Here is a 13,124-nt window from a genome sequence, read left to right on the forward strand (position 1 = left end):
CACCCTGGAACGGGTTTCAGTGGAGCTGCAGAAGTCGACTCAGGACCTCCTCATTCAGTTCACCAAAAGGACTAAGTTTCCCGCACAAGCCACTACTTGTACCACAGCTACTAGAACGTCGTCGCCCTTGCAGCAACAGCCCTTTTGAAGTTTTAGAGGTCATTTCCAGTCCTGACCTAGAGCCAACCTCCGAACTTACAGACCAACTAGGAAACCCATTAACAAGACAACACCACGAAAATGAGACGTCCGTCCTCCATGTTCCAGTGGGAACAAGACTTCCCTATTTCTAGACAGAATGGAAAAAGAAGACTGTGGAGCCGTGGGTACTGAAGGTATTGAAAGAAGGCTATGCTATCCCTTTCAGGGAGAAACCTCTCTTAGTAACCTCTCCCATCAGCTTAACAGCCTACTCGGTAGACTCAGAGAGGTTTTCGGCCCTATCTTGGGAAGTGCCAGCCCTACTAGAAAAGAAAGCCGTGGAAGTAGTTGAGGATGTAAACACAAAGGGGCTTTACAACCACCTCTTTGTGGTTCCCAAGTCATCGGGAGGATGGAGACCTGTCCTGGACGTCAGTGCACTGAACCTCTTCATTTAAACAACGAAGTTCAAAATGGAGACGAGTTAGTCGGTTTTGTTGGCCATCCATCAGGGAGACTGGATGTTCACGATCAACATGCAAGATGCTTACCTCCACATTCTAGTTCACCCGGACTCCAGGAAGTATCTGAGATTCGTGCTCCAGGACTTGAGGACTCCTGTTGTGAAGATGGTTGCTAGCTCTAGTGCTCCATCTCTTATGGCTCTATCAGCGCACCCTAGTATTCCCAGCCAGTGCAGTGCGAAGTTCTCTTGAAGGGACATACAGTCTTCTATTTTCTTGGCTAGGGCCCCCACCATCCAATCCAGAAAACTAAAGACCAAGAAGACTTTAAGGATGTCTTTAAGCAGATTCGTGTTCCAGTTTCGGGCACTTTGCTTCGGACTCTCCACAGCCCCTTAAGTTTTTACCCGGGTACTCGCTCCCCTAGCGAAATGGCTACATCTTATGGGGATAAACATCTCTCTCTACCTGGACCATTGGCTCCTACGCTCCCCCTTGAGATCTCAGTGCACAGAGGAACTGCAGGAAACTTTGTCTCGCTCAAGATTTAGGCCTTTTAATAAACTTCAAGAAGTCACAGCTAGTCCCGACTCGGTCTATTCTATATTTGGATATAGTGATAGATTCTCCGAGTTTTCAGGCTTTTCCATCCTAACAGAGAATCCTAAATTGCTTCTTGGGAAGTCTGGTAAACACTGAGTCGTGAGTGTCACCAATCTGTATTTTACAGTTTTGGTTAAAATTTCATGGTGGTGTAGGTTAATTTTATCTGGTCTTTGTTGTTCTGTTTTACTGTGCCCAGGGGAAGGGCATATCCACATATTATATATGTGACCCTTTTGGATTGTTAGCTTTGGCAACTTGCGATTAGCCTCCTAGTTTCAAAGCACCCACTCAAGTAGAGGCGACCCTTGGCTCTACCGCCACGCCGCTACAGGTTGAGAGGAGCTACGACCAGAGGCAGTACCCGTCTGCTGTTGCTCCCTCATCAGATAAGGTTACAACAAGCATTTCAAGATGCTAGCTAATTTTCTATTCCAAATTCTCCATATCAGAGTTGTTTTGGGGTAGTATATGTCCATTCATCCCACCTCCAATCAGTGTGGGATTCAGCTGTGTAATTATTTGGTAAGTTACATATATAAAAATGACATTTTTATAATAAAATAAAATTTTATATATACTGTACTTACCAAATAATTACATGATCAGAGCCCTCCCTCCTCCCCTCTCATGGACACAGAGCATAAACGAATTGAGCTCTTTAGCTACATTGTACCTATTCTTCCCCGATAGTGGGCGGGGCAATACAAAACAGAAGAGCGCTACCGTGAATTTCAAATTTTGAGCTGCCGCGTAAAGTAGAAACTATAGCTATGTAATTATTTGGTAAGTATATATAAAACTTTATTTTATTATAAAAATGTCATTTTTATATAAGTAACTTGCCAAGTAATTTCATAGCTATAGTTTCTGACTAATACAACAGCTTAAATTCAAAATTCGCAGTAATGCTTCGATTGTTTAGTGTAGGTGACCAGTACCGCCCACTAACAGCAATATTAGGAACGAATTAACGGATAACCTCATTCTGTTTCTGTCGTCCTCGATGTAAACATCGGATATTTGCGGCAGCTGTTTTGATCATTTGCCAGTTATCTAAGAGGACTTCAGTGATGTATTATCGCTGATTTCGAGTACCCTTCAGGCTTTAACTTTCAGGATCAGTATTATATTATTAATATCTGATTCAAGTTTATCATTTCTTGCAAATTGATTAACTACGTCCTTGATTTCTACTTAGCAAGTAGAAATTCAGCTACTAGTGATATAGAAGCAGTCATTGTCCACTTAGCCTAGCATAGTTGGACTGCAGACTGTTTGCCTGAGTAGAGATAACTTAGGCAGGCTAGCATGAAGAGTAAAAGTTAGTTAAATATCGGCTGAAGAATGGTTGATTTAATATCGGCTGAAGAATGGTTAATTTTTCAGTGACTACTGAGTAACATAATAAAACGTAAACATTGCATTCGCTACCATCTTTGCCGAGTAGCATAATAACAAACTTTGTGTTTGCTATCACCTTTACCAAGTAGTTTAATAAAATGTAAATATTGCATTCGCTACCATCTTTGCTGAGTAGCATAATAAAATTTAAACACAGTGTTCGCTACAGGACCAATATTTTCGGTAATGAAATATAATTTATATATATCTGCAAGTCTCAAATAATGTTTGTTAGGAGTTGAGATTTGTCTGTATGATGGTACTTTGTGTACTTCAAAGAATTAATTAAACATCTTGTTATTACACTTTCCTTTGCAGAGAACTGAAAAAGTGTAAGGGCTGAACATAGTACGGTAAGGAGAGAAATTATGCTTATTTTGATTGTGCTGGGCTTTTGGAAGAACTGACGTTCTCGACAGATGAGAATAGGCTAGGAATGCCAGGAGCGCTCACCAGCTCCCAATTTCTTAGCTTACAAGCTACTAGCTCGCTTGACGCCCAGTTGCCTGGCGCCATCTACAACCTGGAAGCACCCAGCGCCCAGCACCAGCCCCTGATTATCTGGCACCTACTCTCCCAGCATCCAATTTTTTCTCTCCTGCCACTAGCCCTCTAATTTTTTCTCGCTTCCTTCCCATGCCATTGCCAGTCTTGTGTCTGGGTTAACAGAGGTTAACCTTGTAATAGTGAAGTGTTGTGCAGTGGAGGTATCTACTTGTACCCCGATGTCTCTGTCAAACTCCCTTAAACCTGGGAGGAGGCATACCGGAAGTCCAAGGGAGGTTGGGGGTTACACACAGGTTGTCGTCCCCTAAGTCAAGCCTGTTGCCGGCCCCAGGTATCGACAGATGCCACTGGAAAGGCGTCTTACTGGATGTTTAGTGGAGGATGTGGCTATCCGGTCCTATCAGATCTCCTAAACCCAGTCCCTGTCAGACTCCCCTAAACTTGGGAGGAGGCATACTGTCAGTCCATGGGACTCCGAAGGGGTTTTGGCCCCGGGTAGTTACTCCTCAGTCAGTCATGCTGTCCGCAGGTCTCAACAGATAGCCATTGGAAAGGCTTCCATAGGGATATGCTTTCTTTGTCCTCTAGTGATACGCTTTCTTTGTCCTCTAGTGATACGAATCTCAGTGTGAACAGTTATGGATCCCAATGTGGACAAGAGGCACCAATGGTGTTTTGTTCCAACACGATATACAAACCATCGGTCCTTTACATTAGGAATTACTTAAGGATAAGCTGGACATGGCTGTTAAACTCTTGAACAAGGTGGTTAGGCAGTAACTAACTTCAGGTAGGCGGGAATATCCACCTGCCCGGATGTAAACACTCCAGTTTGCTTTCGGCCATCATGCATTACAGATGTGTTTTTGGATCTCCTTGCCTTACTGTCGTTAAGCTCTTTATTATTTGGTGGGATCTTTTTGTATTTTTGTGTATATATTGTGTGTGGTTGATATTTATTAATACAAACCCACGATTTGTGATAGCCTTGCATAACCCGTCGTTCCCCTGCATCTGGGTCTTGTGTTTGATGGCTAAGGGCATATTTAGGGGCACATAACTGAGTGGTAATGCTTCTCTTCCAGTAGCCCTTTATTTAGATACTGAAGGCATTCCCCTGTACATTTGGAGATATCAGTTTGGGACGTAATATCTTTGTTCCCCTATATTGATCGGGACGTAAGAGTTCGCTCCCCTTCTTGGGCTCCCACCCTCCGTGTACAAGGGCATGACTACTTCCTTTCTTCTTGTGCTGAGTGTTGTTTTCGCCACCTGCACTATAGAGAGTTGCAGGCATCGTCGGTAAGTTTTGCTTCCACGGCGCCCTTGGTGGCCTCCCCTCCTTCCTTCTCTCCCACTGTAGGTTCTTCCCTATCTCTCCTTCGCCCAATTCACTCAATCTTGGGACGAAGACGGGGGGGGGGACCTCTTCTAAGGGGTCTCCTCTCGCTACGTAGGGCAGTTCCCCTCGAAGCTAGAAGAGTCTCCCTCTACTAATCATCTTTACGTTTTCTTTCAGGTTGACAGTGAGTATTGCAGGCACAGCAGTAGTTGGCTGGCTATCTCAGTTGGGATATCCTTGCAGGAAGGAGTCCCAGCGTTCATTCAGTGTTGCTTCGGGATCGATCCCAGTACCTGGTTGGAAAGGCATAGTTCCACGTCGGGATCATTCCGACTCTGTTCCCGCCAATGTGGATCGATCGCTGTCATTGCTGGCTTTCATGTATGCTGTGGCACTGCCTCTAGCATATCTGTGGTCCATCTACTCCTGCTGTTTCCTGTGTTATGCTCTTGTTGACCCGATGACAGTCTCTGGGCGGCTCTTCCTGATCTCCTGCTGCAGCTGTCCTGATCGTTCCTGTTGCTGCTGGTGACTTTCATGTGACGTTCCTGGCCGTTGATGTAGCTCCTGCCTTCCGAACCGCTTCCGTAGCTCCATCATCGGCTGTCCTGATCGTGCCTGCTGCTTCTCCTGGTGGTCATGTCCTGGGCCGCTTCCGTTGTGATCCTGCCTAGCTGCCCTGGAGGTTACGATGTTTTGTGTCCACCATCCTATAGAAGATGTGGCAGTGAAGGTGAAGGAAGGCGCCCTGTGGAAGTAGCCACCATCTTCTTCAACTTATCTCCAATTTCGTCTTCTGCTGCCTCTTCCCTTCCTCTCCCGAGGTTCGAGGGGGTCCCGGGAACCAGATAGACCTCCATCAGCCAAAGGAGAGGAAGACTGCTTCTTTCCCCTTGATGCCTTTGGACGTCTAGGGACTGCCTCCTTCTGAGGAGGCAGTGGGTCTCGCGTTAGCTCTTCCCGACCTTCAGGTTAGGAAACTGATTCCCATACCCCTGGGTTTTGTGTTCCAGGAGCCACGGGCGCGCAGACCTCGGTTTGCAATCCCATTCCCAGTCCTAGAGGTTCCACCTCCAAGACAGGGGCTGCTTTGAATGCTCAAGATTCTGTGGAATATCAGGTATCCCGATCTGGTTTGGAGAGTACTCTCCCCAGCTCAGTTCGGGAGCAGTGCGAGAGAAAGGGCCGAGGCACCCAGGTGTCTCAGCTCTTCTTGCCAGCACTACAAGCTCTCCCCCAGTGCTTACCAGTGCTCGGTTGGGTCCCAGCCTGGTGTCTCAATCCTATCGGTTCGAACACCAGAAGAAGCAGAAAAGATATTCCCTTCAGGAGTCCTGCAGGACTTATAAGAGACTGACTCTCTTCTGGGAGACAAGTTTCTCTCGTTGGCTCTTCCCACCCTTGGGCGGGAACTGATTCTCATTCCCCTCTAGAGTCTTGCATTTTGGCGGCCTCTTGAGTCCATGCCCTTGTTGCCAGTCTTAGAAGTCTGCATCTAAGACTGGTTCTTTGCCTGGCTCTTTTCGATTTCTCAGGAAACCGAAAGCTGCCGCTCCCAATTTTGGGAGTCTTGTAGGTCACTCAAATTTTATGAATCACGAGCACTCTCCTGACGTGAGGCACAGGAAGAGAGGAAGTGCCGAGACACTGGTGCTGAGACGCCAGGTGTCTCAATACTGCCTGCTAGCTGCTTCAGTTGCTTGGCAGGGTTTCATCCTTGTGTCTTGAACCTTAGGGTTCAAGCATGCATGATAGCAGACACAGAATTCCCCTCTAAACCTTCTTCTCGAGGGGCCTCAAAGGAGTTTAGAGTTCGGGAAATTAGCACTAGTTCACAGCAGACGAGTTCCGCCCTGTCCATTTCCGATTGTGTTCGTGCAATCGGCCCGGCTCACTTGGCTTGCCCGCCCCACCCAGCTCCTGGTCACGTTTGCGAGACTGGCTCGGCTTGGCTCAGCTCGCCCCGCCTGCCTCCCAGTCCACCGCATACCACCCAGCCTGGATCGCATTCACGTGATTGGCTCGGCTCGACCCCACTCGGGCAAGGGCACTTGTTTTTTATTTTGTAATGCTTTGGCAGCCCTCAGAGCACTCCTCAGCTGCAAAGTTCCCACTGAAGTAGAGGAGACCCTCAGCTTTACCACTGTGCCACTGCAGGTTAAGTTGAGCACCAACCAGAGGCAGTTTCTACTGCAGGCTCTCTTAACTAACAAAGAGCAACAAGCATCGTACAGTATTCACTGCTAGCAACTTCTCTATTTCTAATTCATTACATGACTTAATGTTTTGGAATAAAATATGTCCATCTATCCCACCTCTTGTCAATGTGGGATTCAGCTATGTAATTACTTGGTAAGTTACTTATATAAAAATTACATTTTTATAATAAAATAAAGTTTTATATATACTTACCAAGTAATTACATGATCAGAGTCCTCCCTCCTCCCCTCTGATGGACATAAGCATAAACAGAATGAGGTTATCTGCTAAGTCATTCCTAGTATTGCCATTAGTGGGCGGTACTGGTCACCTGCACTAAACAATCGAAAAGTTACTGCAAATTTTGAATTTAAGCTATCATACTAGTTAGAATCTATAGCTATGTAAGTACTTGGTAAGTACTGTATATGTAAAACCTTATTTTATTATAAAAATGTCATTTTTATCATTATCTTATGGCTGAAGTATATGACAGCACTGAAGTCATATTTGGTTCATATAGATGCCAGTGTCTCATACCTGAGACCTGAGATTAAACTTTCATTTAATTGTATGTTTGTTTCCTTTCATTTACCACTTATTTATTCGAGTTAGTTTTAAATAAGTTCTGTATCCACTTTGATGTATTTTAAATCGGGAAATTTTGTAGTAATGGAGTGCAATGTAAAAGGTTACTCCACATGTGTCCTTGCTGGTCACTGATTGAATGTTGGACAATTCACCCCTTAATGCTTTGTTCTGTTTTTGACTTTACTGGATTCATTGGATACTATAAATAGATGTGTTCTTTTGTGGAAAACATATTTGTATCTTTAGGCAAATACTGCACAAGAGCATATGAGCTCTTTAGTTTCACTTATGCCTTAATCTGCCTTCCCAGCTAATGATGGACCACTAACTAATTGCTCAATAAACACTTCAGTTACAGTTATCAGTAGTGTTAAGCTGCCGCATTAGCAGGGGTGCTCATCTTTGCTCATGTATTGGTAGAATTTAACTTCTGGTCTTTATGCCAAACACAAGTCTTGTATGTTGCTCCATTTGAGTGATAACACTTTCTTGTATTTTTCAGTTGTTTTGTTTTATATGTCATTGTTAAATTGAGCTGCACTTCTTTTATGCATTTTTCCAATTTTTCAGTTGTGTTGTTTTATATGTCATTGTTAAATTGAGCTGCACTTCTTTTATGCATTTTTCCAATTTTCTATAATAAAAAATGGAATGCTTTTTTATTGGCACATCCATAATGGTGTTAGTTTTGTACTATTTTCGTCACTTAGTTGTCCTATTATTCTCTTAGTGTTTTGTTTGTTCTTTGTACTGTTTACATGGTGCAGAATGCTATTAAGTTGTGTGAACTCTTGAAATGTGGAAGCATTGATTTAGAAAGCAGTCAGTTGGTTCTTGCCAGTGTTGATTATATGGTCTGTGAAGCAACATCTATTAAATAATGATGACATCTCATGCCACATGCCAGTGTCAGCAAACTGGTTATTTCTTTCGTTCTTTTATTGTCAGTTGGTGCAGCCAGAAAAGAGATTAACCCCTTTTTAATTTTTCCATATCATGACTATATTTTTCATGAACTAGGCTTGATGACATTTCTCATTAGGATGATTGTCATATAGTTTTTCCCTGGTGGTCACATACATTTTATCCATATTGGCTCAATTCCTATTCTTGAAACTACTCATGGTGTAAGATATTTCTGCTACCATGGGAAATGGTGCCCTCATCAGGGTAGGTCATGGTCAGTAAGAGGAGACACCAGTCATTGACACAGTCAGTACTATGTTGGAGATTCTTTACACAGACAAAACAGAGGTGTACACAGACAAAACAGAGATGGAGACACCAGTTATAATCATAGGAACCACAAATTATAACAGCCAAGACCTAGACTGAAGAGGACACCCATGGACACAACTGAAATATACGTGTCTAACTAAAAAGGGAGACCTCTAGGACTGATGTTAAAACTGGTAATGGACACAATAGAGGTCAGCTCTATGGAAGTTGAGACTAGCCAGTGCAATTGTAGTTAAGGCCCTCACAGTAGGGGTTTAAGCAATAATCACAGTGAAATTTAGACTGGGGTGTCAGAAATACCTCATCTTTAGTGGATACACCAGGACATGATTCATCTGAAGGTCAGAACTTTGAAAGATGAGCAGCTCTTTCCTCCAGAAATTGTTTTATCAGATGGAAATGTGGATTTTACGTAAAAAGACTTAATTTACTGCTGTTCCTCTAGTTAGGGTCAGTTGACCGACTGAGAAGTTGTAAAAGTAGCTACTTTAGTATTTTGGCAACTGGTTTAATGCAGGACGCAAAAATGCAAACTAAAAGCATGTTCCCATAATACTTGTAAATATTCTTTTAACATCTGTTCTTTAATGTTTTCATAGGATGCAAGCAGACAACATTTACTGTATCAAAGAATCAAAGTGTTTACATAAAATTTTCTTTTACAATCGTTCATTTCATATTGTGCCTTTTTTTAATGTTTTATTAAATCAAGCTTTTTCTTTTTCAGGTACAAGAACTAGAGCGAGAAGTTTCAAAACTACGAACTGCCTTAGAAACACAGCAAGACTCAGCTTTAGAAAGGATAAATGCACGAGAACAAGAGTGGAGAGCAAAGCTACAAGAAGAGAAGAATAAAGTATGTGTAATTAAGAAGTTTCTTGAAGTGAGAATTGCATATTTTCAAGAATTGCAGCATTCCAATTTGGTACTGCCAGAATAATATTCTCTGAATAAGACATCTGTCCCTTCACAAATACAGATCTCTCTAATATTTTACCAGAGCACTTATTGGTCAGTTAGCATCCAAAAATAATGGTAGTACTTCCAGCAATTTTCTTACTCTTGTTGTGAGGGAAGTCATGGAGTGAGATTTTTTCCTGACTTGCTACCAAGCAGACATACTGAGCTACAGGTTAATTAAAGTGTTTCCCCTACTTGCTTCCAAGCAAACATAGTGTATTAAATGTTGATAGTTTGGTAATAAATTGTATGCTTGTTCTTGTATACTTCATTTTTTTTCTCATCAAGATTTTTCAACCTTTTACTTCACCTCCATTCCAGCTCCTTTATGACTTGGTGCAATTGTGTGTTTTTCACCCAGTTTCACCCCTGTACTTCATCTCATTTCTAGCCAACCACTTCAGATCTCTCTTTTCACTGAAAGTGCCCTAGTGCTTTGGTTTATAACCTAAAGTGCGATTGACTGATTATAGCTGTCGTTATTCCCTTGGGTTTTCAGGTTGGCGTGAGTGAAAGCCATTCTCAAGTCTTTGTCTTCAACTTGCTTGCTTTGTCACTTAATAGTTCTTTGCTCATTATTTTTGGGGAAGAATGATACTCATTTACAGTGTTAACTGTAATAATTTTAAGGATACAGTTAATGTACTTAGATTTGTGATTTAGCAGTGTTCAGTTCATTGTCCTCATAATTTTGTTGGTAGAGGGATTATGTTTAGGTGATTAGCTTGCATTCTGGTATGAAGTTATTTGGTTAACTAAAATATTTACTTTCTTTCTGTATGCACATTATCGTGTCTTCCCTCGAAACTTAAGTATATGTTTGTTTTCTCTGTGCCTTTGCAGTAATTTGTGTTTAAGAGCCAAAAATGGATTACAGAATGTCCTTAGTGAAACACATGAACTGCAAAAGACTTAACTGCTCAAGGGAAGGGATCATGGGCAGCCACCAGACTTAATCTTATGGGTATGGGTATTGGAAGGGGTTAAGAAGGCAAGATTGATCTGGTAGCATGCAATACCATCCATACATCTGATTTGGGAATCTTGGCCTTATCCTTATCTTGATATTCCTTAGGTCCCAGCCATTTTGCACAAGACTTTTTTTTTTTTTTTTTTTTGTACAATTTTATCTTTCCTTCATTTCAAAATGTACTGATCTGTATTTTACATCAAGTTTTTGCTCTGTGATCTCAAGTTTTGCATTCTTGTAATATTAAAGGAATGACAATCCGTGAGGGAACTGGTGTCTCCTCTCCACCTCATGGATAGTTTCCCCTTTTTCAGCAACTTTCACGAGCATTCTTACTGAATTTACGTCAGATTTGAATGGCGTTCATTTTCTCCTTGCAGCTAGTAAAGACACGCATAAAATGTTTCTTTATTGTTATTATACTAGAGTTGTTTTAAAGATTACAGATTTTTTTATTTTCTCTTTTGTTAGGTGAATGCCTTAGAAAGAAATCTTGAGGAGGGTCAGAAAAGAGAACAGCAGCTACAACAGCAAATTGATGGCTTCAGCACTAGCAAGAAACAAACCGCAGAACAGCTTAAGGACGCACAAGGTTTCTTGAATTATTATTTTCTGTCTGTCTGTCTTTTTCTTAAGTAATTATTTCTTTACTCTTATTCTTCTTTCTCAAAATGGGTAAATTTGGCTTTTATATATCTATAGAAATATATACAACTGAATCAGTTCTTTTTAAAACTCAGAAAGCAGGAAATATAAGGAAGAATTATCTCTGTAAGACAAAGTGTCCGTGGTAAATAGGGCAGTTTTCATAAAATTAATAAAGTGTAGGTGCCCAAAAACACTATATTTTAGATAATGAAGCAGAATCCATGGTAATTCTGAAACTATTAAGAGAGGTCCAGTGGCAGAAGGGTGAAATTAGCATTTTCATAGAAAGAGCTTTTTTTATGTGAATTTTACCCATTTTTTGTTGAGTGGTACCAAGAGAAAAGGGAAGTCAGACCTTATGCCCCATGTTACTAAGGTACAAAGTCATATAACATTTTTGGAAATACTGCAAGTAGCTGTGGTCTTGGGTTTGTTTCCATAATTTTCTTGTGACCCATTTAAATGACATAAAGAATTCTGTCAGCTTGACTTGATGGGCAATTATGAAGGTTTTTCATTTTCATGGAAAATGTTGAAAATTTCTAAATAAATTTTACATTGATGTATTCATCACATTTTTTATTTTTATTGGAAGCAGTAGCAGAGTGGTATTGTAACTTTTATGTTTTGAAGTATGGGGTTGCTTGACATTGAATTATCAAAGTAATTTTGTTGACATACCTTTTTTATATTTCTGGAACTTATTCTCCTTGAGTAAAATTATCTATGATGCCAAATGTACCAATGCATTGTGTCATCTCACTTATGCTGCCAGATCCCTCATTTGTTAGGCAGTGATTTGAAGAACTAGAGCACACACACCTTCCTCGTACAGTAGTTTAACCTCTGGAAAGGATAAGACCTCTTTTTAAATTATAAAACTCTTAGTATGTACACAGAATTGTATTTGCTACAGTCTTACAATCACCTTAGGTTGAGAAATTAATTTCCAGAATGCTGTGCTAATGTTTCATTATCCCAGTAATTGAGCCTGGTAAAAACCTAAATGAGGCTATTACTACATTTTAGACCTATTTCTGCAACAGTTGGCTTGGCTGAGTGCTGAATAAAATCGTTGAAACAAGGAAAAATTAAGAGAAAGGAAATAAAATGTAATTGCTAAGGAACACTGCCAATGAAGTAGGATGTATAAAAGAATATATAAAGCCGACAGGAACAGTGAATGCATGTTGACCTGGATTTAAGACCAGGTTGTGGGTTTTTTTTTTTATTAGTGTTCAGCCTCCCCTCCACATGCACTCATCAGCTTTTGCCACCCCGTACAGATTTTATCGACCATTTGATTATGGCATTCATTTCAGACAGAATATCACACAAGTAATTTTGTCATGCTCATTTAATACACTTGACTTTTGATATTCAGCCCACGGGTCGGTCCCTGAATGCAAAGACAACACGCAACAATTAAACATGTTTCATTTGACAGTCCTCATTTCATGTGACAGTGAATTCCCAAGTTTCAGTCTCAAATCCTCCACACAAATTTTTCCAAACTTCAACTTTTATTTTATTGTAACTTTACACTTTTAGAGGTAAATGCAATACTATGCATGAAATGTAACTAATGGTCACAAGAGGTGCTCACATCATGAATTTAAATGGAGCAAGGACTTTCCTGTGCTCAGATTATAGAGAAAGAAAAAGTAATGAAGATAATTATTTTATCATAGTTGTCAAACCACGAGTCACATTTCTAGACTTGTAGGGCATGTACGTTGGGTTTGCTTTTCAGTGAAAGCCAATGGTTTGAGCAAGGTAGCTACTGTTGAGGAGTAGGTACAGTAGTAGGTATTTTTGTTGCCTCAAGACATAAAGTAATGGGTTGGGAGGCCAGTAAGAAAACTAGTATGCAAATAAAATTGTTTTGTTGGTAAACAAAAAAAATTTATGATCCATGTGTAAGACCTGTGCTTTTAGTAAACTGCTGATTCATAGGACTTACAAGGAAAATGAAAGAAATTCACAAGAGTTGTGACTGCACAGTGCCTAGATTTATGTCTAGAAGTTACTGAGGAGATAGCATAAATATGATGAA

General features: G+C 41.0%; 1 protein-coding gene across 3 annotated transcripts in view; it reads left to right on the top strand.

Annotated features, from left to right (window-relative positions):
* Positions 1-13,124, top strand: part of LOC136838740 (golgin subfamily A member 1-like) — a 111,576-nt gene that overhangs the window by 12,871 nt on the left and 85,581 nt on the right. For all 3 annotated transcript variants that reach the window (XR_010853102.1, XM_067104192.1, XM_067104193.1), the window contains exons 3-4: positions 9,218-9,346; positions 10,892-11,012. Coding sequence is in view for 2 of the 3 variants with exons in the window: in XM_067104192.1 (XP_066960293.1) it covers positions 9,218-9,346; positions 10,892-11,012 (250 nt within the window). In the remaining variant the exon portion in view is untranslated. The remainder of the gene's footprint in view (positions 1-9,217; positions 9,347-10,891; positions 11,013-13,124) is intronic.

Source organism: Macrobrachium rosenbergii, chromosome 5, assembly GCF_040412425.1.
Source record: "Macrobrachium rosenbergii isolate ZJJX-2024 chromosome 5, ASM4041242v1, whole genome shotgun sequence".
Classification (NCBI taxonomy): domain Eukaryota; kingdom Metazoa; phylum Arthropoda; class Malacostraca; order Decapoda; family Palaemonidae; genus Macrobrachium; species Macrobrachium rosenbergii.